Source organism: Gobio gobio (genome assembly GCF_949357685.1).
Source record: "Gobio gobio genome assembly, chromosome: 1".
NCBI classification, from domain to species: Eukaryota; Metazoa; Chordata; class Actinopteri; order Cypriniformes; family Gobionidae; genus Gobio; species Gobio gobio.
This window is the reverse complement of record NC_137097.1, coordinates 66,803,371-66,831,098: the sequence shown is the minus strand read 5'-3', so window position 1 is coordinate 66,831,098 and position 27,728 is coordinate 66,803,371. Positions and strand designations below refer to the sequence as shown.

General features: G+C 39.4%; 1 protein-coding gene across 7 annotated transcripts in view; it reads right to left on the bottom strand.

Annotated features, from left to right (window-relative positions):
• Positions 1 to 26,533, bottom strand: part of nfixb (nuclear factor I/Xb) — a 203,752-nt gene extending 177,219 nt beyond the window's left edge. For 5 of the 7 annotated variants that reach the window (XM_079828376.1, XM_079828365.1, XM_079828359.1 and 2 more), the window contains exons 1-2: positions 25,999 to 26,471; positions 7,502 to 7,585 (exon numbers count right to left, since the gene is read on the bottom strand). In XM_079828376.1, coding sequence (XP_079684502.1) covers positions 7,502 to 7,585; positions 25,999 to 26,001 — 87 coding nt within the window. In that variant the 5' untranslated portion in view covers positions 26,002 to 26,471. Of the gene's footprint in view, positions 1 to 7,501; positions 7,586 to 25,998 lie in introns of all 7 variants that reach the window. The other 2 variants (XM_079828366.1, XM_079828379.1) reach the window with 2 other exon arrangements.
• Between the last annotated feature and the right edge of the window lie 1,195 nt (positions 26,534 to 27,728).

The following is a 27,728-nucleotide window of genomic DNA, read 5'->3' as shown; positions in this document are numbered from 1 at the left end:
TTTCAAACTTCTAAATGAATGTGCAAAAACATGAAAGGAGTGAACATTAAGGGAAGAGCAGGCGGCAAGTGGAGGTATAAAGTTTTGGAGCGCGTCCCTGGGTGGGGATTTTTGGTGGGGGTGAAGTCATTGAGCAGAACCGGAGCTGAAGGCTGGATGTGCCACCGGAGGCCTGGAGATTTATGAGGCCCTGCTGCCTGTGCAGTTCCACCGCAAGCCACTGCAGGGGAAACAAAGAGAGAACTCGCCTCTGTGTGGCCAATTACAGCCCTCTGCCAAGGGATCCCGGGAAGAGAGGGAAAGTGAACTGCAGAAGGGAGGAAGCCGGGGGAGTGAAGAGAGAGGAAAGTGCTCTGGACGACCACACAGGAAACGCATACCTGCGTGAATCATCACCGCAACTCACTAGTTACCTCATGTGACCTTTGACCTGCTATTTGTGAACCACCTATAATCACTTTGGGTTAAAAGGTACAGATTTCTTCGAGAGAAACGTATTCTTGATTTTTTTACTGTCAAGCATGTTTGGCATGTTCATGTTATTTCTAATATGATTTGAATGTAAATAAATCTGTTAATCATTATATATCATGTAAAAAGAGAAAATGTACACTTGTTAAAGGAATCATTTCCACATGATCTGTCCCTTATAAATTTCATATTTGTGATTCTAATTTGATTGCTTCCGACAGACAGACAGACAGACAGACAGAGAGACAGAGAGACAGATAGACAGACAGACAGACAGACAGACAGCTAGATAGACAGACATATAGCTAGTTAGACAGACAGATAGATAGATAGATAGATAGACAGACAGACAGACAGACAGACAGAGAGACAGATAGACAGACAGACAGACAGACAGACAGACAGACAGACAGAGATAGATAGACAGACAGACAGACAGACAGACAGACAGACAGACAGATAGATAGATAGATAGATAGATAGATAGATAGATAGATAGATAGATAGATAGATAGATAGATAGATAGATAGATAGATAGATAGATAGATAGATAGATAGATAGATAGATAGATAGATAGATAGATAGATAGATAGATAGATAGATAGATAGATAGATAGATAGATAGATAGACAGGCAGACAGCTAGATAGACAGACAGACAGACAGACAGATAACTAGATAGACAGACAGACAGATAACTAGATAGACAGATAACTAGATAGACAGACAGATAGACAGACAGACAGCTAGATAGACAGGCATATAGCTAGTTAGACAGACATATAGATAGATAGATAGATAGATAGATAGATAGACAGACAGATAGCTAGACAGACAGACAGACAGCTAGATAGACAGACAGACAGACAGACAGACAGACAGACAGACAGACAGACAGAGATAGACAGACAGACAGACAGACAGACAAACAGCTAGATAGATAGACAGACAGACAGCTAGATAGACAGACAGACAGACAGCTAGACAGACAGACAGACAGCTAGACAGACAGCTAGACAGACAGCTAGATAGATAGATAGATAGATAGATAGATAGATAGATAGATAGACAGACAGACAGACAGACAGACAGACAGACAGACAGACAGACAGACAGACAGACAGACAGACAGCTAGAGAGCTAGAGAGCTAGAGAGCTAGAGAGCTAGAGAGCTAGAGAGATAGATAGATAGATAGATAGATAGATAGATAGATAGATAGATAGATAGATAGATAGATAGATAGATAGATAGATAGATAGATAGATAGATAGATAGATAGATAGATAGATAGATAGATAGATAGATAGATAGATAGATAGATAGATAGATAGATAGATAGATAGATAGATAGATAGATAGATAGATAGATAGATAGATAGATAGATAGATAGATAGATAGATAGATTGATAGATTGATAGATTGATAGATAGATTTATATTTAAATTCTATGACGGAAACATGTATACTTTACTTTTTTCACTTTTCACTTTTTTTTGCAAAATTAATGCAAAATATAAATACATACTGTATACAATACATATTTTTTAATAAATATGAAATAAGGCACTTTACAATAAGGTCCCATTAGTTTAAGTATTAACTAGAATTAATGTATTGGTAAATGTTGAAAATAACATTGTTAATAAATCCTTTACAACTATTGTAATTGTTAGTTCATGTCGTTAACTAACTAATGTTAACACACACACAAAAACTATGTACAATAAAAAATGTAAAACAGTTTAAGATGCAGTACAGCATGTCACCTCGAGTTACCAAATATTTTTGGTCTTTTTGGAACGACTAAACTGCTGAAGTGCATAAAAGCAGGTGGTTGTGAAATGAAGGGAATATCCTAGTCTTTTCCACCCCAAGATCCTGAACTGATTTGTAACAAAACGCCACAAAACCAGTTCAAAGCCCTGCAGTGGTGAGAGGAGAGGAGGTTTCTCCAAACCAAAGAAATGGCAAACACAACATGATAACTCATGTACCACCTCTCAAGATGTGCCCCACATTTAGTGGTTTGAGTGGGTACAAGACTAAACTAACACACGACAGAACCACACTCTGGGAGTAAATCAAGAGCTGCTGGATATCAGCATACATAGAGCATTAGATATAAAAATTATTTTGCTTCCCCAAAGAAACTTTCAGCGAACAGTTCTATATTTTTCTATAAGTGTGAATAGCATTTCAAACATCTAAAGATTTTTTTTAACTAAAACCTTTTGTGGCATACACTCTAAAAAAAGGTTCTTTATTGGCATTGATGGTTCCATGAAGAAACTTAAACATCCATAGAACCTTTCCATTCCATTAGGTTGATTATTTTTAAGAGTGTGGAACGGTTCCACGCTGTAAAAAAAAAAAAATCTGTTAAATTTACGGTAAAAAATGTCAGCTGCAGAGGTTGCCAGAAATGTATATGGTAGAAACATTTTAGGTTTAACTTAAATTTACAGTAAAAATCAACAAAAAAATTTCATTAACTGAAATAGGCCGGACGCCAGTGTTTTTTGCTAGTTTCAGCCGACACAGTTCTCATTTTCACTTCCAGCTCCACGTTGTTTAAATAGCATATGCACTCGCGCCCATCTGTTCGCCCATGTGTGTGCTGGTCTGAAAACCAGGTGTGTTCAGGTGCATTGTTGGTGAGCTGCTATTTTGAGGAACTGAAAACGATTGACCAACAAAAACCTGGACTAAAGTCAATAGCGCAATATTTTTTGTGTTATTTAAAGAGTGTGTTAGTTATATGAGCCTATAGGCGGATGCACAACGCATGTACACATTGCTTATTACACACACAGGGATGCGCAGCAGCACACACACATTTTTAAATATTTAAAATAAAAGGAGAATCGTTCAGTCTTAATGCTCGCAAATTCTGCCATGTAATAGCGAATCTGCCATGGTGCAAGCGCAACTGGCTTTTAAAGGGAATGGGAGATGAGACTCTGATTGGTTTATTGCCAGTACACCCAAAACACACCCGTGACTCATTACTAGGTACAACCCTTTTGGACCATGCGTCTGGAGCGCCGACCATTTTTCCATTGTGGCAAAAGTGGATTCGGACACGCCCTAAGTGCACATGCGCCATGTGCTTCAGACCATGCGGTCTGATCATTACAATAGGGCACAAACACTAAACACCATCATAGAAACACACATAACAATAAAAATATGCAATAAACCAGGACTCGACATTAAGCATGTTCACGTAAAAAAATCTGTCATCCACTTGTCCGAGTAAAAAATGTGCTTGTCAGAAAAAAAAGGAAAAAAAAAAGGTGTGTGTGTTGTACATAAAATTTATTCTGAAGCAATATTCTCACCAGTGTTCAATCAGCTTTGACATATGCATATTTGTGATATTTGTACCTTTTATAAAGGGCATTTTTCCCCTAATCTTATTAAATATACACTGTTAGACTTTACCGCAATTTTACAGTTACTTACCGCAAAAAAGCCCAGTAAAATACCATTTATATTATTTACGGTTAGCTACTGTAAAGGGGCAATTACATTAACTTACTGGCAATAGTGCTGCCAGTAAGTTACCGCAAAAATACAATAAAATGTCTAACAGTGTAGGCTATGATTCAGATTTCCTTTTATATTCTTAAATTGGATCAATAAATTAAATTAGAAGACGACACTGGCTGTTACCAGTCAAATTAAATAACTTACACTGAAAAATTACAACTGCATTAAATAATGTTATGAGATGGTTTTAAATATTTTTTGAATATACAAATAAGCAATGTTGGAAAGATGAAACTAAACCACCAGTAGGTGGCAGCAGGTGACCGTCTGAATGAGTGAGTCATTGAGTCGATTCGTTCAAACGCTGAGTGAGGCAGTTGTTTACGAATAGGTCATTGAATCTTTGATTCTATCGATTCATTCAAAACGCTGAATCATTCAATAACACGCTGTTGCTGTGACACTCGTTCTGCTGTGATCTTTTGGAACTATTTTCGCTGCTGAAATAGAACAAAAACACTCAATATTGCGTCTAAAATGTAAGTTACTTAATGTTAATAATGGTTTATGGAACCGTCATATGAAATCAGTGTAATTTTCAGTCGTGATGTTATTCAGGAAAACAGCACTCTTGGTAATGTGACAACTGTATCATGTTATAAATATAAATAAACTCCACATTTCTACATTTTTACGGCAGTGTGTTAACTGGGTTTCACTGTGTGAGCGGTGCACATATGTTTCGATTTCTCCTCGAGCTGCGCGAGCGTCAACAGTGCAAAGTTAGTTACCGTCAGTTCATTATACATTATATATTATCATCCACTGTCAATAGCCACTTACAGTAATGAATGCAGAATCATTCTTGCATTTTGGTGATTCCCTAGTTATTTTTTGTTAATGACGTTTTATCAGGCTACTTGTCCGTCCGGCAAGTAAAATTCTCTTTCACTTGCCCCTTCAAAAAATCCACTTGTCCCGGACAAGCGTTAATGTCAAGCCCTGAATAAACATTCATTTAAAAACATTAGATGTAACATAAACCCTAATGTACATAACTGGTTAGAAAAAAACAAATAAAAAAAAGTTATTTCAACGAAAATACATCAAATGTAAAGTGTCTTGCAGGGAATTCTAGGAATGTCAACTGACGTTTTTTCACTGTAAATTATACAATGACTTGTCCTTTTTCACTTCCAAAAATGGTTCGATCTATTACAGTTATTCAACGTATATATAGTACAGAAACGTTCTGCAATTGTGAGATATAAACTCATAAAGTCAGTCTTTTTTTCCCAAAGAATTTGACTTTATAACTCACAATCGCGAGTTTACTGTATATTTCACAATTCAGTGTCAGAATCGGGAGTTACAAAGTCAGGATTGCGAGATATTGTCACAATCACCAGTGAGAGTGCCCCTGATTACCACCTGAGGGCACTCCACCCCGGACTCTCACTCCATCAAGGACTACATCTCCCATAATCCTTTGCCCGGACTCATCAGCACTCATTGATTACATCCACCTGCTCCCCATTACCTTGTTAGCTCACACTATATAAGCCTGATCATGTCTATCATTCATTGCGAAGTCTTGTATGTTGTTACACTGCATTTCTGAGCGTTCGCCCCTGTTTCATGTCTTGTTGTTCTTTGGATCTCTTGCCTTGTCTCTTACCCTTTTGCCTCTGTCCCCTGCCTTGTTTGGACTGCTTGCCTGTGTATGACCTTTTGCCTGTTTTGATTACGATTGTGGATTACCCTTCATTAAAGCTGTATTTGGATTCTCAACCCTTTGTCTCTCGGAGCAGTACGTAACAGATATAAACTCAAGTTTATATCTGGCAACTATAACTCGCAATCACAAGTTTATATCTTGCAATTTGAGGTCAGAATTGTGAGGGGGAAAAAAAAAAAATTGCAATTATCTTTTAAATTGTTTTATTCAACAAGCTTCCGTGTTTTTTTTACCAGCCTGATCTCATGAAGCTGCGTATCTATAGCACTAATTGCATTTATCGTGTGATTTATACGCCAAAATGAGTTTTTACGTGCATATAATATGCAGTTTTCGCGTGAATATGATACACACTTTATAACGTGTTATATGCACGTAATCCCCCCCCACTAAACTTGCAAAGCGTATCATATGCACGTAAAAACTCATTTTGGCATATACATTGCACGATAAATACAATTCATGCTATATATACGCATTTCATGAGAACGTGTTGTTTTTACTGGGCATGGATGTTAAAATGGAACCATCAATATCAATAAAGAACCTTTATTTTAAGAGTCTAAGAAGAAAAAAAAGATTCAATGGGGTTCTATATGGGATGGATGGATCTTCTTGAATCTTAAAAAAACTTAGAAATGAATTAAAACAAAATGGAAATTGAATTAACTAAATCCACAAAGCGATGGGAACCCCTATAAGGTTCTATATAGAACATTTTCTTCAAACAGTGCAGTTGAGCTACAAGAACAAAACGTCTAAACTGAAAGTAAAAGCTTGATTGTTCAAGGTTTATATATTGCCTGCGTATTTTGTTCTCACCAGAGTTAAACATGGTCAAGTTCAGTGGTTCGCAACTGGACATCAACAACAAAAAGATAGATATCATATATCATAACCATGCGTGATGATATGGTTAAACTGCATTTAATTGTTTGCATTTAGCATGTTTTTTACTCTGCTGTCCGAGACTCTATCAGAACTGAGGCCCATTTTTGGGTCGCAACCCACCGGTTGAGATTCATCAGCTACTAAAACATCAAGACAAAACTTTTAGCCGTTGTTTCGGTGTGAGCAACGAACTGCTCCTGCTTTCTACACAAAACAAAAATAGACAAACACACTGCTGTACAAATCAGCACAAAATATAGCCAAGCCCTCCTTTATCCTCTAAATTAACCCGTAGGACGATATAGTCTGACACATTCCTGATATCCAACACGGCTATATTTTACACCCCAGCCCCTTCTGTACTGTCAGCCAATCACGTTTCATCATTTTCCCTCCATTTCTGCGAATGCCTGCTCTCTGAGCAACCCAGATTTTTCCCCCCGAAACGTTGGCAAAAGCGATCCGCTGGAAACGAGGAGTAGAAAAGCGGCTCCCAGCTCATTAACAGTCTCATTTTCAGTCATCCACAGACTCCCCTTCCCATCTCTCCATCTCTCCGTCCCGCCCTTCTGTTTTTATGACCATTTTATTTCACTCCCATCGCTGTAAATCCAGCTCGCTCGCTGGGTGGAATTTTAAAAGCTGCACTTCTTTCTGCTTTGCAGTGTTTTTTCTTTGCCCTCCCTTCCTTGCAGCCTTACCCTCATGTATACTTCTCATTTTATAGAAGTATGCAGGTTATAATTTTCATTTCCCACAAGAAAACAGAGCTCCGGTAAAATTATGAGACTTACTTTCTGCAGGATTGTGCATATGGAAATGTGCATATGGAAATAATAATCAAGGTTATATTTTTGACTCCACAACATCATATAACAATGCTGGAGGAATAATATGGAGACGTACCCTGTAGGAATCAGACACGACGAAGCACTCTGGTATCCCAGGACCTCTGGACGGGTCTTCATTCACCAGAAACGGTTCGGTGGCCTGAAACATAATATAACATATATAAGTCATCAGCATTATAATCGCAGTACTGTAGTAATATATTTTTACCCTTCACTCTTAGTTTCTTGAGCTGCTGTAAGGTTCTTTGGATGTTCAAAAAGTTCTTCAGGTCAGTGTTTTGGTTTCTGGGTTCTTAAAAAACTAGAAAATAAACTAAATTGTGGAACATAAAGGTTGTCCAATGACAAAAGACTTTAAAACTTTTCAACATAAAGGCATTTCTGTCTCTTTAGGGAAAAATCAACATTTGGACACTAACAAAAATGGAAATTATAAATAAATCATTACTCATATTTATATATATATATTTTTTTTTTCAATAAATATAATAGATACATAAATATACAAAAAAATATACAAAAAATGTATATATTACATTTGAAGCACAAACATTTGTGAAAGAATGTGTCGCTCTCAGGAGCTCAGTGAACTCAAGCGTGGTACTGTGATAGGTTTCCACCTGTGCAATAAGTCCATTCGTAAAATTTCCTCACTACTAAATATTCCACGCTCAATTGTTAGTGTTATTATAACAAAGTGGAAGCAATTGGGAACAACAGCAACTCAGCCATGAAGTGGTAGGCCACGTAAAATCACAGAGCGGGGTCAGCGCATGCTGAGGGGCACAGTGCGCAGAAGTCGCCAACTTTCTGCAGTGAATAGCTACAGCCTCCAAACGTCATGTGACCTTCAGATTAGCTCAAGAACAGCGTGTAGAGCTGCAGGGAATGGGTTTCCATGGCCGAGCAGCTCATCCAAGCCTTACATCACCAAGTGCAATGCAAAGCGTCGGATGCAGTGGGGTAAAGCACGCCGTCACTGGACTCTAGAGCAGTGGAGACGTGTTCTCTGGAGTGACCAATCACGCTTCTCTGTCTGGAAATCTGATGGACGAGTCTGGGTTTGGCGGTTGCCAGGAGAACGGGACTTGCCTGACTGCATCGTGCTACGTGTAAAGTTTGGTGGAGGGGGGATTATGGTGTTGGGTTGTTTTTCAGGGGTTGGACTTGGCCCCTTAGTTCCAGTGAAAGGAACTCTTAATGCTTCAGCATACCACGACATTTTGGACAATCATGCTCCCAACTTTGTGGGAACAGTTTGGGGACGGCCTCTTCCTTTTCCAACATGACTGCGCACCAGTGCACAAAGCAAGGTCCATAAAGACATGGATGAGTGAGTTTTGTGTGGAGGAACTTGGACTGGCCTGCTCAGAGTCCTGACCTCAACCCGATAGAACAGATTTGGGATGAATTAGAGCGGAGACTGTGAGCCAGGCCTTCTCGTCCAACATCAGTGCCTGACCTCACAAATGCGCTTCTAGAAGAATGGCCAAAAATTCCCATAAACAATAAATAACTACTTTAGTTAACATTAAATAACAATTAACTGCCCTTCTACAGCATTTATTAATCTTTGTTCATGTTAAAGCTACACTATGTAACTTTTCCGTCCACTAGAGGTCGCCTGTTCAAAACAAAGGCGTAGTTTGATGACGGCACGTTTGAGCGCAGAATCTCGGGACATGTGGTCTTCACCTCACAGCCGGTGGAAAACAGTCAGGATAGGACTCGGGCAGAAATCATGTTCATGGATGCGATTATTAACATTACTGTAGTCTGAAGCAGAGCAGGACCGAGTGTTGTGGAGCTGATCTAGGCCGCAGGAGCGATTGAAGAGCGGGACTGTTATTATGGCAGTCGCTGGCGGGACTTTTATTATGACACGGTTGCCGGCGGCACTTCCTCTTCTCCAGTGCTGAGTGTGAGGTAACGCAGCTCTGTTTATCGTATTAGATATATCTGAGTGTGTTGAAAAGGAAGTTATGACGTTCGCTCGGCGGCTGCTATGACACTTGTTCACACTGCAGTGAGAGTAAAGTGTTTCACTGAATAAAACCGGAGACCGAGAGTGACGCAGATATGACGCGATCGACAGGCGACTCCCTCACACGCATAGCTCACACGTCCCGGCTCCTCGGTTAAAATAGCAATTTTCTCACGATTTACAAATAGTTGAAAACATTTGGGATATTCTAAGTACTCAACTGAACAAAATATATAACACTGGCCTAGTGGTTTCTGGATGGTTTCTTCACCTTTAATTTCAGCATTTACTAATACATTATTAAAATCTAAAGTTTTATTTTTTTAACATTAGAGCTAACGTGAACAAACAATGAACAGCTGGATTTTCATTAGCTAACATTAACAAAGATGAACGAATACTGTAACAAATGTAATGCTCATTGTTTGTTCATGCAAGTTAATAAATTAACTAATGTTAATAAATGAAACCTTATTGTAAAATGTTACCAAAATATGTAAAGACCGTATAATTATAGACTCTTTTCACTTGTGCGAAACAACACACAGGTTTTCTTCATAGAGGGTCAAATCTATTCTGAAAGCTTGTGACTGAACACATTTCTGCCGCACATGTGCAGCGTTGGACTCGTGCGGCCTGTAATCAGCGGGTTTCATCTTAAGCTCACTTCAGCTCTGCATGCTGTGCACAGTCAGACCAGACTCTCCAAACTGGTTCCCGTTCACACCTCCTGACTTCCCAGTATATCCGTGACTTATTCAGCACAAACCTCTCACACAGCGACTCTTTCTCCCGACACGACCGCCAAGGTGTTGTTTTTTTTCCTCAGAGTGTCGTGTCCATTCATCCCAGTTCATTTGTATGCTGGGAGGTGCACTGACTGGGTGTGCGGAACTGAATAAGCCCCATTCCAGTTTATCCATTAGTGGGACGACGTTAAATCACACAGTAAAGCCGAGGGCAAAGTCTGTTCACACAGCGGTATTATGGGGCAAGAGGTCTCTACCAGTTGATTTTAAAGTAAAAGTGATTTACTAGTGCACAAAAACCAAGGAAATCTATGGCTCACATGGGTTGATCTTGATGAGACTTAACCGAGAAGTAGCTAGAGGAATAAAACAGACACAAATGGGACTCACACTGACACGGCGATAATATAGAGATATAAAATGAATGTGGATAGCAGCTCAAATCATTTAATATTGGTGGAATTTGAGTTCACATGCATGAAGAAATCCGACTGCTGACTGCAGATTGTGGTTTCTGGGCAAATAAGAGCAAAGTTCAAGACATTTGGTCTCATTCACTAACCATGTGTATGCACAATTGGTTGTGTGCAATCTGCATACAAACGTTTTCACAACCATTTATCAAGTTTATGAAAGCATGTAAGAACAAATGAAACCACACTTATGCAAAAAATAAAAATAAAATCACATACTTTGGTTGGCCTTATAAAGATATCTTCATAAATGCATGTTCCTAAACGGTGAATGTGATTTCACCAAGTACAACATGTTCCTGGATCAACATCAACCAATCAGATTTAAAGGACAAGTTTACAGTTTCTGTCAAGTTTAGGCATATAATTTCCCTCTGGTTTTAGGGATGAGTTATGGGTAGGGCTAGGTTTAGGGACAGGGATAGGGTTAGGACAACATTTTTGGACAGGCATGTTGTTTCAAGATCAAAAAAACATGTCTTACTTGGCAAAATCTTGATGATGGATGGATAGATGGATTTAAATTTATTTAATGTTTTTAAAAGTTAGGAAGGAAGGAAGGAAGGATGGATGGATGGATGGAGTTAAAATTATTTAATGTATATAATAGGAAGGAAGGAAGGAAGGAAGGATGGATGGATGGATGGATGGATGGAGTTAAAATGATTTAATGTATATAATAGGAAGGAAGGAAGGAAGGAAGGAAGGATGGATGGATGGATGGATGGATAGCTGGCTGGATTTAAATATATTACATATATATATAATTAGGAAGGACGGAAGGAAGGATGGATGGATGGAGTTACATTTATTTAATGTATATAATAGGAAGGAAGGAAGGAAGGAAGGATGGATGGATGGATGGATGGATGGATTTAAATGTATAGAATAATTAGGAAGGAAGGATGGGGGATTTAAATATATTTCATATATATAAGAAGGAAGGAAGGAAGGAAGGAAGGAAGGAAGGAAGGAAGGAAGGAAGGAAGGAAGGAAGGAAGGAAGGAAGGAAGGAAGGAAGGAAGGAAGGAAGGAAGGAAGGAAGGAAGGAAGGAAGGAAGGAAGGAAGGAAGGAAGGAAGGAAGGAAGGAAGGAAGGAAGGAAGGAAGGATGGATGGATGGATGGATGGATGGATGGATGGATGGATGGATGGATGGATGGATGGATGGATGGATGGATGGATGGATGGATGGATGGATGGATGGATGGATGGATGGATGGATGGATGGATGGATGGATGGATGGATGGATGGATAGCTGGCTGGATTTAAATATATTTCATATGTATACTAATTAGAAAGGATGGAAGGAAGGAAGGAAGGAAGGAAGGAAGGAAGGAAGGAAGGAAGGAAGGAAGGATGGATGGATGGATGGATGGATGGATGGATGGATGGATGGATGGATGGATGGATGGATGGATGGATGGATGGATGGATAGCTGGCTGGATTTAAATATATTTCATATATATACTAATTAGAAAGGATGGAAGGAAGGAAGGAAGGAAGGAAGGAAGGAAGGAAGGAAGGAAGGAAGGAAGGAAGGAAGGAAGGAAGGAAGGATGGGTGTATGGATGGATGGATTTAAATATATTTCATATATATAATAATTAGGAAGGATGGAAGGAAAGAAGGAAGGAAGGGATGGATTTAAATTTATTTCATTCATATAATAATTATGATGGAAGGATGTAAATATATTTAATATATAAATATATATATAAATATTTTATAAATATCTATCTATCTATCTATCTATCTATCTATCTATCTATCTGTCTGTCTGTCTGTCTGTCTGTCTGTCTGTCTGTCTGTCTGTCTGTCTGTCTGTCTGTCTGTCTGTCTGTCTGTCTGTCTGTCTGTCTGTCTGTCTGTCTGTCTGTCTATCTATCTATCTGTCTGTCTGTCTGTCTGTCTGTCTGTCTGTCTGTCTGTCTATCTATATATATAATATAATAAACATGTTAAGACATTTTAAAGATATATTACATCTCTCTCACACACACACACACACACACACACACACACACACACACACACACACACACACACACACACACACACACACACACACACACACACACACACACACACACACACACACACACACACACACACACACACACACACACACACACACACACACACACACACACACACACACACACTATGCTAACTAAGCTCTCACTGTTGTCTAGAAGAAGAAAAACATTTCAGATATTAAAATGATCTAAAGTGTCTAACAACAGAGCCCTTAACCTCTGCAGAAACCCCCAGCATCCCAGACATGGAGAATTCCTGTTGTCCTCAGGAAAAAGAAAGATAGATATACTGCATTTCAGCGCAGTCGAGATTGGAGCAAACTCTGCTGCACACATTCCCTGGATTAAACCTGTCTCTAAAATGCACTCCTATAAAAATACATGCAGCACTAAAATAACAGACGCAAAGATGTGTGTGTGTGTGTGTGCACACACGCGATACTATAATAGATCCCAGACACTGGCTAACCAAAATGTGGCTGCAACACCAGCTATTCATATCCACAGCAATGAAAGGTTGCATACGCTCTCGCTCTCTCGCTCTCTCTCTCCTCTCACAACACATCCATAAGTCAAAGCGCTTAACTAAACAAACTGTAGAACGAGAACTAAGGTTCAACCGATTCAGCTGGTTGTTACACTTTCAGAATGTGTAGAAACCGGCTCCGAATGTTTATTTAGTTTCCAAAGAAGGGTTTGGGCTTTGTTCAAATCACTAACCATAAGTATGAGCCACTTTACTACTGTGCTCCATATCATAATACATGAAAATATACTCTTTTATTCATGTCAAAGTGATGGGCAGAGAAAGAGACAGATGAGTCCCTCTCTTCCGCTTGGTTTGCCTTCACACTTTAAAGTAAGATGGTTTGTTTGAGTCTACACTGATTGTTTGATGTAGTTCCCCGTAGATCTGTCCCCTTTCTCCCTCGCTGTGGATGTTTATGGAGCGTGGAACTGTATCAATTAAACATGCCACCCTTTTCTATATATACGCAGCATATGCCCGATCCATATGGCCAGCCCTGAGCGAAACCCGTCATAATTAACTCTTGACTATCAACACAAACATGTTTAGAGCCGTCATGTTTCAAATGTCTGCTAATGCCGAATGATGGGCCTGTTACAATTCACAGGGGATCTCAAAACTGTCCTGATGTGAGGATTATAACACACAATGTGAAATGTGAATAGTGCAGCAATCATAATAAAAATGTGAGAGACATAAATAAACAAACTGTATGATCAGGGCTAAGATATAATTCAGGTTGAACTGGCTGTTACTTTCGGTATGTGTTAGAACAGAAACTTAAATGGCTGAATGGACCAGGCAAGATATTTTTAGTGTTGCCAATCTCAAAATCTGAACTGTTTCTCTTAGACAGCAATTAAATTAAATGGAAAGGAAATGGAGACTGCTACAATCTAAAAAATGCTGGGTTAAAAATAACCCAATTTGGGTTGAAAATGGACTAACCCAGCATTTGGGTTGTTCTAACCCAGCGGTTGGGTTAAATGTTTATTTAAAACAACCCAATTGCTGGGTTAAAACAACCCAATTGCTGAGTTAGTCCATTTTCAACCCAAATTGGGTTATTTTTAACCCAGCATTTTTTAGAGTGTAAAGTCTTTTGCTATGATGTTCGCAACACAACCTCATGGCAAACCATTTTACGTTTTTTTTTGCCGAATTGGTGGCTAATTCGTACAATCTCACTCTTCAGGTTAAGTTTAGGGGTGGGGCTACATGTTTACTTTTTTCTAAAAATCTGAGAGGCTCCTCACTGCAGAGCCACACTAACCCTGCCCTTAAAGGGATAGTTCACCCAAAAATGAAAATTAGCCCATGATTTACTCACCCTCAAGTCATTCGAGGTGTATATGACATTCTTCTTTCAGACGAATACAATCAGAGTTATATTAAAAATGTTCAGGCTAATCCAAGCATTATAATGGCAGTAATAGTTGCTCTGTTTTTGAAGTCCATAAAAAAATGCATCTGTCCGTCATATAACTGCTCCACACGGCTCCGGGGTGTTAATCAAGGCCTTCTGAAGCGAATCGACGCGTTTGTGTAAGAAAAATATCCATATTTAAAAATGTATTTCTTTTTCTGGCTCTGCATCAGCCATCACTTCCGGCGAATAAGGTCAAAATACATGCAAAATACCGGTGTGATCATAGATATAAACATAGATTCCTCATTAGTGCCTGCGTGGATTGGTCGAATGAGGCATCTACGTATATATATCTTTGCCCGCGCCAGTATTTTGACCTTATTCGCCGGAAGTTATGGTGCTGGGAATACTAGATGACATTCGTCTGATAAGAGGTAAAAAAATAACAATTACTGTTCAGTTTCTCGCAGAAACCAAACGTTTCGTGTCTTAAGATATCAATGTGTCGCCACGAGCCGCATGGTTTAATAAGGATTCGTATGTCTATGTGTTTTTACTCTCATTGCTCTCATACTCTAAAATATCCCCATTGACATGCATTATATGACTATCATACTGCAACGGTTCAAGTTAAAAATCTTCCTTTGTGTTCTACTGAAGAAACAAAGAAACCTACATCTCGGATGCCCTGGGGGTAAGCAGATACACATAAACATTTCGTTTTTGGGTGAAACATCCCTTTAACCCTATCACTAAACATAACTCCACCCTTTAGGTCCACAGAGATGGAGCTGGAGTAGGTCAAACTTCACCAGGACGTCATTTGACTCTACATTGAGCACAACTTGGAAAATCATACATTTTTTGTATGATTTACATTGTACAAATTTATACGAACATAATAAAACAGTTGGGTTGGATGTTTCTCATGAGATAAAGGCCGTAGTAAACTTACATGTATCAGAAGAGATCTAGCGTTTAGAGGACTAGTGTTTCAGAAGTGATCTAAATAGCGTGATCAGATTTGCCAGAATACCAAATGCTAGTTCTGGTTCTCGAATCTGATTGGGCCTTTTCCAGCCATGCGATATTCTACTAATATCACATGGAAACCATTTCACGATTTGTATCACTCTGCTTGTTTCTGCCGGATCTACACTGTCAATGGCGGAGAAGCAAACCTACTATTATTTTACAAATACTACTGTTATTGTGTCACAGAATATAGTTTTAAGAGTTTTTTTTATGTGAGAATGTAGTTGTTTAGACCTCAAATATGTGATTTATATATAAACATAGCACCTGGTAAAACATTTGTTTAGACGTTTTGGGAGACGTGAGCTCCAGACTGTCAGCGGCCGTTCATCGTTCGTGTCAAGAACCGCTTTATTTATGAGCATATAAATATATATGAGCAATATTACACTCGTAGTCATGCAATATGGCTATATATAAGTACGGCTGTTATGGCCTTGTGCCTATAGCCTAATCACAGCCGTGCTGACATTTAGCCATAATCGCACGTCAACGAATGTAATATTGCCAAAAGTATTGGCAACCCCTCCAAATCATTGAATTCAGGTGTTCCAGTCACTTCCGTGGCCACAGGTGTATAAAATCAAGCACTGGGCATGCAGACGCTTCTACAAACATTTGTGAAAAAATGTGTCGCTCTCAGGATGGGTTGCCACCTGTGCAATAAGTCCATTCGTAAAATGTCCTCACTACTAAATATTCAACGCTCAACTGTTAGTGGTATTATAACAAAGTGGAAGCAATTGGGAACAACAGCAACTCAGCCACGAAGTGGTACGTCACGTAAAATCACAGAGCGGGGTCAGCGCATGCTGAGGGTCACAGTGCGCAGAAGTCGCCAACTTTCTGCAGAGTCAATAGCTACAGCCTCCAAACTTCATGTGGCCTTCAGATTAGCTCAAGAACAGCGTGTAGAGCTTCAGGGAATGGGTTTCCATGGCCGAGCAGCTCATCCAAGACTAACATCACCAAGTGCAATGCAAAGCTGGATGCAGTGGGGTAAAGCACGCCGTCACTGGACTCTAGAGCAGTGGACACGTGTTCTCTGGAGTGACCAATCACGCTTCTCTGACTGGAAATCTGATGGGCAAGTCTGGGTTTGGCGGTTGCCAGGAGAACGGTACTTGCCTGACTGCATCGTGCTACGTGTAAAGTTTGGTAGACCGAGACATTTTGGACAATTTCACGCTCCCAACTTTAGGGATGGACTCAAGGTCCATAAAGAAATTGGTGAGCGAGTTTTGAACGATAGAACACCTTTGGGATGACTTAGAGCGGAGACTGCGAGCCAGGCCTTCTCGCCCAACATCAGTGCCTGACCTCACAAATGCGCCTCTAGAAGAATGGTCAAATATTCCCATAAACACACTAAACCTTGTGGAAAGCCTTCCCAGAAGAGTTGAAGCTGTTAGAGCTGCAAAGGGTGGGCCAACTCCACATTAAACCCTACGGATTAAGAATAGGATGTCATTAAAGGTTATCTGCATGTAAAGGCAGGCATCCCAAAACATTTGGATACTGTAGTGTATTATATATATATATATATATAAATTGTCAACCATTTTTACATTGTGGTAGTGTTTGTCACATTTAATATTTGCTGATTTAATAAAACAAAATGACAGCAAATATGAGAATCATCGAAGATAATCACATTTAGGAAAAAAAGGTCTGCATTACTGTAATAAGAATTTGGGGTGAGAAATTGTATTAATTGTCATGAAAGTAATGTTACAATATTTAAATTTCTGTATGCAATTTCATCCATTTTGCTAAAGTCATCGACTTTGGCGTATACGTTCATATACAATTTCAACTTCACAACGACAACCCACAATTAAAACTTTTTTTTTTTTTACGAAATACACCTTTTTACATCCCAATTCATGTGTTCACAGATAAGAGAAACTGACAGTCGACAGAACTTCTACATGACTGCTAACGCTCTACAAACCCAGGTAACACGGCAGACACATCAAAGCCCAGCGAGGGAGGGAGGGGATTTGTTTTTTAAAAGTGGTGAGAGGGGGAAATATATGAAAGCAGAAATGTATGCCGTGTGAACGCTTGCCAGGGCCACTTCAGGGAGAAATGCTGGAAAAATGTGATATTTCATACCTCCATCTCTAGAGGAGCCACGAGAGCGAAATGAGCGTGGAAACAGCAGTAATAATGAACCCGAGGAGGAGGGTGGGCTGTTAGATTGCTTATTGTTTGTTTTCAGAGCTGTTTGGGCACTAAACATTGATTCTGTCAGCATAGGAACTGCAAGCCAGAGTTGTGTCTTATTATGAGCTATTATACAGGATGAATCATTATTTTACCACTTTAAAAGCAAAATAGAAGATGTTTAAAGTTTTTAAGTGAATGGCTTGTTAGCGTCAGTGGAAAAACTAAGGCAGGTGAGTGACATTAAAAATAATTAGATTACATTTTCATGCCCGTACAAAACAGGCTACCTCGATGCCGAGTTCCTTGCGTTACAGTTACAGAGTCATTCATGGCTGTAGCACAAACAGTGCAGAACAAGTTATACGACTACTTATGGTTAGAATTAAGCCCCTGCTGGTAGATGTCATAACTACACCATCTGGACACAAAAGGCATCATTCTCCATTGACGATCATCCAAAACCAGCCCTGTTTTTGCTGCACCGGCTTTGAATCGCAGTGGCGATTCTCCATCTGCTGAATCTGCGTCTTCCTTTTTAACTTTTTTAAAAGCTTATTTTTTGTTCTAAAAATCTTAGGTGTGAATGTGAGGTTGCATTGAATGCAAAGCAATAAAAAGACAGTATACACATGTAGAAATGTGTTTCTGTTGAGTACTTGCAAGATGCAAGCAACATAGGGATACAACACGACCAGTAGAGTCTGATTTCCAAACAAATGACTCGTATGAACTGGTTCTTTTTAGTGATTCAAAAACGTAAGACGTGACCAGTGTAACGGAGGCCAGTTAGTTAGAGCTGTGTGAGTAAGGCTGTGTTCACACTTGTAGTTCAGTTCGCTTGTTTTGTTTGGTCCGGACCAAAAAAAACCCATTTAGTCCTGGACTGGTCCACTTAGCATTTACATTGGCATTTTAACATCAAACCTAAAGATACCAAACAGGGATATGTCCACAACCTGATTGGTTGGCTTTTATGACATTTTGTGCTTGCAAAACTTGCCGAACATCCAAAACAATGCTGTGTGCTGAGCTAAATGCGCTCATTGTATGTGCGTAGCTACATATGATGGTATTTTGACCAGCTGAGAACTCGATTCCTGAACAAATGACTCGTATGAGCCAGTTCTTTTAAGTGATTCAAAAACGTAAAGCGTGACCAGTGTAGTCTGATTCCCGAACAAATGACTCGTATGAGCCAGTTCTTTTTAGTGATTCAAAAACGTAAAGCGTGACCAGTGTAGTCTGATTCCCGAACAAATGACTCGTATGAGCCAGTTCTTTTTAGTGATTCAAAAACGTAAAGCGTGACCAGTGTAGTCTGATTCCCGAACAAATGACTCGTATGAGCCAGTTCTTTTTAGTGATTCAAAAACGTAAAGCGTGACCAGTGTAGTCTGATTCCCGAACAAATGACTCGTATGAGCCAGTTCTTTTAAGTGATTTAAAAACCTAAAGCACAACCAGTGTAGTCTGATTCCCAAACAAATGACTCATATGAGCCAGTTCTTTTAAGTGATTCAAAAACGTAAAGCGTGACCAGTGTAGTCTGATTCCCGAACAAATGACTCGTATGAGCCAGTTCTTTTAAGTGATTCAAAAACCTAAAGCGTGACCAGTGTAGTCTGATTCCCAAACAAATGACTCATATGAGCCAGTTCTTTTAAGTGATTCAAAAACGTAAAGCGTGACCAGTGTAGTCTGATTCCCGAACAAATGACTCGTATGAGCCAGTTCTTTTAAGTGATTCAAAAACCTAAAGCGTGACCAGTGTAGTCTGATTCCCGAACAAATGACTCGTATGAGCCAGTTCTTTTAAGTGATTCAAAAACGTAAAGCGTGACCAGTGTAGTCTGATTCCCGAACAAATGACTCGTATGAGCCAGTTCTTTTTAGTGATTCAAAAACGTAAAGCGTGACCAGTGTAGTCTGATTCCCGAACAAATGACTCGTATGAGCCAGTTCTTTTAAGTGATTTAAAAACCTAAAGCACAACCAGTGTAGTCTGATTCCCAAACAAATGACTCATATGAGCCAGTTCTTTTAAGTGATTCAAAAACGTAAAGCGTGACCAGTGTAGTCTGATTCCCGAACAAATGACTCGTATGAGCCAGTTCTTTTAAGTGATTCAAAAACCTAAAGCGTGACCAGTGTAGTCTGATTCCCGAACAATTGACTCGTATGAGCCAGTTCTTTTTAGTGATTCAAAAATATAAAACGCGACCAGTGTAGTTTGATTCCTGAACAAATGACTCGTATGAGCCAGTTCTTTTTAGTGATTCAAAAATGTAAAGCGCAACTAGTGTAGTTTTATTCCTGAACAAATGACTCGTATGAGCCAGTTCTTTTAAGTGATTCAAAAACGTAAAGGGCAACCAGTGTAGTCCGATTCCCAAACAAATGACTCGTATGAGCCAGTTATTTGTAGTGATTCAAAAACGTAAAGGGAAACCAGTGTAGTTTTATTCCTGAACAAATGACTCATATGAGCCAGTTCTTTTAAGTGATTCAAAAACGTAAAGCGTGACCAGTGTAGTCTGATTCCTGAACAAATGACTCGTATGAGCCAGTTCTTTTAAGTGATTCAAAAATGTAAAGCGTGACCAGTGTAATTTGATTCCTGAACAAATGACTCATATGAGCCAGTTCTTTTTAGTGATTCAAAAACGTAAAACGCGACCAGTGTAATTTGATTCCCGAACAAATGACTCGTATGAGCCAGTTCTTTTAAGTGATTCAAAAACGTAAAGCGTGACCAGTGTTCCCGAACAAATGACTCTTTTGAGCTGGTTCTTTTCTTATATAGAAGAGTGAGCAATGTAGTCCTATGGAAGTAAAATAATGACATATGTGTCTTTGAAACGAAAAAGCACGATCAATTTCATTATCAGTGCTTGCATTTTAATACATTGTATGTTTAAGGTTTGCATCCCTGATTCCCGAACAAATGATTCTTATGAGCTAGCTCTTTTTTAGTAGCCTACACCAAACACATATAATGCGGGCCACTGGGCCAGTGTAGCTTGTAGCCAGAGGAGCTTTCAATGACGAGTTACAGATTTGATGGATCCTTCACTGAACCATCTCAGACCGGTTACTAAATTTGACTTTTATACATAGGCCTACTGTATTTAAGCAAGATTTGGTACTCTTACAGTTAGCTTTGTGCAGGTACAGACTTCTTAAAATGCTATTTAATGTCAGACTACTAATCATTACGATTAGACATGCAGTTATGACAATGAAACTAATGGACATGACAACATGCAGATAACCAGCGTTTCATCATTGGCTTGCAATAGAAGAAAAAGCTCAAACCAACAGCCAGTTAATCAGAGACATCTGTGTCAAATGACTTGGTCATAATGTTGATTGGTCATAAGATCAGGTCCAGTTGACAGGTGAACTAACACCCCTCCGCCAGAGGGGGCACTAAACACATGGCACACGTGCTTTTCAATAAATTCCATGCAGAGACAAATGTCTGTGTTTACAGTAATTAATTCCCAAAACATCAGAAATTTCAGCTGATTGTATAATAATTGCTATACTAACATCAATACCTCCACTCTCTCGATAAACAAATCAAACCCTGACAGCAAAATAAAGGATTTTCGATCTCAAAGACGTCCAAGTTTGCAGTCAACATAAAAAACCTTCATGTTTAACAAACTATAGGACGCATTGTTTGTTATTGTAGAACTTCATTCCAACTGTCATCAAAGTATAACCCAGATGCATTTCTGTCGATGTTTGACGACGGCCTGCTATAGCTGCGATGCAACTAGCTGTCAACTCCTCATATCTTTGATTGTTGTTTGGAAGCTTAATTAAGTTTCGGGTTTTTAAGAGAAGACGTTAATCCCATGTGGAGTCCGCTTTGAATAGATTCCCTCGTTTCTTTCTGCAGTGGCCTATTTGGGTCGGTGCCATTTAAGAGAGCGGGTAAACAAATAATTATCCACATTAATGTGCTGATATTCAGACCCATCTGGAAACCATCAACAAGTACAAGCCTATATTGCATCAGTCATGCAATCAAATATAATCCGGATTCTAAAGCCAGTCAAAGTGGAGGAGAGCTGAAAACTATGCGTGTGCAGCGATTTGAAAATAAAGAAGGCCGATGCATAAATAGCTGAACGTTTCGACTCTGAAATGAGGACACCTGGGTAATGTGCTTTAGTTGATTGCCAATAGCTTGATGTCTCCTCAGATCGGCTTATTGTGGTCTGTCTAGTGAGAAGTAAAAATCAAGCTATCTGAGGTTAGAGCCGAGCTAACACCGAACAGATGTTCTTTCCTGAGGATCTGACAATTCAGCCGATATGATGTTTAAATAAAAGTTCCTTGTGTTCGTTGTGAAAGAGCTGTGCGTGTGTGAGCTGTTGAATACGTCCTCTCCAGCATCCTATAAATACAATGCTTAAAACTCAAAGAAATGTGTGTGTTTATGCATGCAGGAGACCTGCAGGATTATTTAAAAGACATGCCAAAAACACTCTCCAAACTTTTATAAGATTGTATTTACACTATTATATTTTAGTTCAGTATTCTTTGCATCACTATAATGACACACTATACTCCGTATGCTGAAACTGATACTAGAGAGTGGGATGGCCAGTACACACACATTTAATATTAGTGTAAAAAAATATTGACATTTTGATATGTATTGGTATCAATTAGGGATGCACAGATGTGTCGGCCGCCGAAATGTATTGGCCGATTTTTGATAAATTTACAACCATCGACATATTGGCTATAGCATGAATAAGGTCGATATAACAAACCGTTGGTTTATTAATGAACTGCGTGAAGGCACTGAGCTGTGTAATGTCTGATAATCCAAGATTATACTGTAATATTCCTGCTGCGCTGCTGTCACCAAAAAACACCACCAAAAAACATTCTCTACTCTTGACTAAATTCACTTTTGTAACTTTCATAAGGATTCATTCGTTAAAGTTTTGATGAATAAATAAAACTATATGGGTCAGTACAATTAAAGGTGCACTATGTAACATTTTTTCAGTAAAATATCCAAAAACCACTAGGCCAGTGTTATATATTTTGTTCAGTTGAGTACTTACAATATCCCAAATGTTTCCAACTATTTGTAAATCGTGAGAAATTGCTATTTTAAAGCTACACTGTGTAACTTTTTTAGTTTATTCTTAGCTAAAAACACTTAGTTCTTTCAAAAATATATGTGCTCATTAATGTATATTTACTTCTTTCAAGTAATAAAGTATTCTCGTAAGTTTATAATATGCAATTGAAAATACATACGGGTGAGGGGTTCGAATGCGGGTCGCCATGTTGTCCCTCCATCTTGAAAGTATATCAGCCAAAGAGGGACATACCCGTAAATTCAAGCTTCGCCTTTCGCGTTTTAACACTCGATGGCACCGTTTCGAATGTGGACGAGGTCGAACTGGAAGCCATGTTAATCTTGGACTAAATCGGCCACCGTAGGAGTTAAAACGAAATCGGAATTGAGAGGAACAGAAACTAATATTCACTGGATGGTCATATACCTTTTCACCGCTAGATGGGGGAAAATATCACACAGTGTAGCTTTACCCAAGGAACCCGGGACGTGTGAGGGAGTCGCCTGTCGATTGAGTCATATCAGCGTTCCCCTCGGTCTCTGGGTTTATTTTGCAGAAACGCTTTACTCTCACTGCAGTGTGAACAAGTATCATAGTAGCTGCCGAGCGAACGCTCAGAGTAACATCATAACATAATTTTCAACACACTCAGATGTGTCTAATATGATAATCAGAGCTGCGTTACCTCATACTCATGACCGGAAAAGTGGAAGTGGCGCCGCCGACAGTGTCATAATAAAAGTCCCGCACTGGAACAAAGGCGTGTGTTGTGTTTAACTTATTAAGAATCGCTCCAGCGGCCTTGCTCAGCTCCACAACACTCGGTCCTGCTTCTGCTTCACACTACAGAAACGTTAATAATCACTTCCATCAAGATGATTTCTGCCCGAGTCTTATCCCGATTCTCTTCCACCGGCTGTGAGGTGAAGACCACATGTCCCAAGATTCTGCTCTCAAACGTGGCGCCATCAAACTACGCCTTTGTTTTGAATAGGCGACCTCTAGCGGATAGAAAACTTACATAGTGCAGCTTTAAATCAAATAGCGATACTAGTGTCTGTGAATATAAAGTCGCAAAAATACTGTTTAAATATGAATCCTGCATGTTTGTGAATGAATGGCGTAGATGCGCAGTTTCATTTACCTCACACACACACACTGAAACTCGCAGTGTTTTTCAGCCTCTGCCGCCTCAATATATGAGGACATGAATGCATGAACCTCATGTCCAGTCACTTCATGAGCATTTTACCGTTTCATTCGACAAAATCTATCGTCATATCACAAACGCACACACAGGAACTCGAACGTCTTCACGGCAACCCGTCAAAATAAAAGTTCAGTTAAACAAAGTAATTGTGACAGGATTAATGTTGTACAGTAGAATTAACTACGTCTCAATGTAGTAATATGCATTTCATTAATACAGTGAAGAATATGCCGTTATTTAACATTAAACCTACTTAAAAAGCGCTGTTTATTTCATTTGTATCTTGTATCAGGTAAATACAGTCAGTTTTAGAACGTAAATAGTTGAGAAATGCATGCTGTGTAACAGTATATTGGATCCGTGCATAAGCTCTTAAAGTGACAGCAGCCTAATAAAACCTGCTGCTGTCTGTCATGTTAATCAAAGAATGACTCGCTGCCCTTGACTGAATAACTTTTGTAGCTTTAATTGTAAGCATTAATCTGTTTACTTGTCTTTTACTATAAATGTAGTCAAATAAAGCCTCACGGTGCAGTGTGTAAGCTATTAAAACAAAATTACCCAAATTATGAGATAATAAATTATCTTTATGGCTGTATATATGGCAGTTTTCCCATGGTATTGAACAGAGATTTGTCAGGGTATCTAATCGAAGTTGGAAATTCCAGTAATTTAATCATTTATTTTAATAATTTAATAACATTTTTTGGAACTGACTTCTGCTAATCGGCCAAGTGGACACAAAAGAGAAGGCACTTTATAAATCCAATGGCCTAGAAACGTTCCCATCGTTTAGTTTGAATTATTTTATTTTTTTTAACACAAAGCTTGAAACCATACTTTATCACTATAAAAAAATCAATAACCAGCTAAACATGAAAGTATTATGCAAATATTTAGATGTCTCTGCATAGAACCTTTTTGAAACCCTAGAACCTTTTTTTTCTAAGAGCGCAGAAAAATATCAGTGGATTTATCATCCTAGTCGATAAATCTGTTGTAAATTATTATTGTTACAATTATTCTAATTTAAAAGTCAGTGTGTTTACACATAAAACGACAACTGTGTGCAAGCAAAATAAATGAACTGCAAGAGAGAAAAAACTAAAAATGCAATGCATTAATCAGTGCTATAATCAAAATGCACTGACTTTACATAGAACTGCAGTCCAAACAAGTTAGTATAGACACGAAATAAGTTTCATCCAGCACTATTGTTCTATATATAACCCCCTCAAGGCTTTTGTTCTCTTTGACAGACGACATGTGGGCGGCGACTGTCGTCCCGTGACAAGGCTTGCGCTGTGGAACAATTTCAGTAATGGCATGTTACATGTGCATGTGTCGCCTGTAATCCCAATAACAATGAAAAGCGTGTAAACTGAAGGCTTATTATCCTACACAACACTTCATTATCCACCGCCATAAACGGATGAATCCAGAACACCAGTGATGAAAGTTGGAGTGCCACACAGGGTCAAAGTTAAACGGTGATATTGCGTTTATGATAATGCATTGCTACTGTATTCACTTTAGACGAGCATACATCAATTACAGGAAAAAAATATGCACGGTTTCAAACTAACTTCCCAGTTCAGATAGCAGTATTTCTTCTAACGGAGAGTGTTGTCAAACAGTACAGTACACACACACACACACACACACACACACACACACACACATGGCATTATGTGCATCGAGCCGAATGAGATATAGAGCACATGTTGTACGTCCAGAGTTTTTACGCAAAGCCAAAACCGCCCAAAATGAACCTGGACCAGTTATTGCTTGGCAAATATCAATCTAAGTCCTTCTCTCCGTGTTTACCAGCATTTTAAAGCAGAAATAAAAAGAGCAAAGTTGATTTACGCAGCACGTACCATTGTGGAGCGGGGAATATTGCCAACACTCTCAAAGACCCATTTTAGTCCTTTAGGGGGGAAAAACTTTGCCCCGAAAAAAGGAGCGTGGTAGAAGAAGAAAAGCAAGTGGAGTCGGCTTTCTCCGTTGATACCGGAAGCAGAAGAACCGGGTTGCGGGACGGGCCCGTGGATCGCGGAAAACGGCCAACTTTTACGCACGGAAACTTTCGCAGGAATCAGCCGGCGCGTTTCTGTCTTTCAGCAGATACCAAAAAAAAAAAAAAAAAGTGAAAGCTACGGGTAGCAACACGAGCGCTCATCCGTTCACCGAACCTCTCGCTGGTACGAATCCCCCGGTTTGAGCGTCTCTCCGGCGGCTTCAGTCGAGATCGAGCCGTGCGCCACCGACAGCAACTTTCTGCCTGCGCGGTTTCAGCTCACGCACTCTGGGTGAATCGGTGCTCAGTCTCCATCAATCTCGCAGGAGACCTGATCTCCATGACCTCCTCCTCCTCCTCCTCCTCACTGCATGGATTACACGATCAATTATTATGGAGAGGACGTCATTTCGGGCAATATTGCGGAATCATATGCGACGCGTGAGAGGGATGTGGACTTTTTAGGTCGCCAAAACGAATAACGCGCAAACGTTTCGAATAACGAATGTGTGTTAAGTAGCCTATGTAAGAGTAGTTGCCAAAATAAACGTGCTACCCCTGCGTGGCCCGTGCGGAACGGTCGGGTTGATCTGTGGATGGATTCGTGCAGTGGCTGGTGAATTATTAATAACCGGGAGCGCTTCACAGTCTGTCGTGTTCACAGAGGAACCAGAACGGCAGCTGGGGGTTTAAGGGAATTAAATACGGGCTTGGAGAGAAGCAGGAACGGCAGGGGATTATACCGTTCACCGGAGAGAGAGAGAAAAAGAGAGAGACAGGGAGAGAGAGAGAGAGAGAGATAGATGTGTGTATTAAGTGTGCATTTGTTTGCAATCAAAACGTGAAACGGTGATGTCTCGAGATATTTCTCTCTGGTTATTTTTATGTTATCAAGTCTACAGTGCAAAAGTCAAAACTAAGCCCTGATGAAAGTGTTTAGCACAAGTGAACAGGTGTGCAGTTGTGTCCCCGATTTATTCTGTTTATTTACAACTGTGATGCGGAAAATCATGTAGGCTACATCTCAAGTGATGGTTAGTTGAAGAGCAAGGCAAATTAATTGTGTTATTATGAGGTAAATTACATTTTAAAATGACTTCAAATAAGGAGGGGGGGAAAAGGAAGATATTGTTCAACGCGGTAATTCATAAAGGTATCAGGCCCTTTTTAGTTTTAATTAATTCAACATATCTGCCAGATTTCAGATGAAGGAAAACTCGCAAAGGTCATCTTTATTTGAGTTTTAATTACGGCTGATTTAATTAATTCAACATACCTGAGCTAAAACAGAAGAAAGACCTCCAGACGACCTGAAGGAGACACGCGTTGACCTTCAGCGAAGCGCGCTCCGATGATGCACCTGCCAACTACATTATCCAGCAAATTACTTCTGACTTCTTTTGTCGAAATAATGCATGATAAAGAAAAGAATAAAACACAAATGCAACTGAATTATAAATAGGCCTATAAGAGGATGACATCTTAGCCAAATTAATTTGATGTATAAAATATGCATTTTTTAGCATTTTTCCTTTATAAACAGATGAATTTGTTTTGTAATATTGTAATTTTCAAACAAATTTAGGCCTA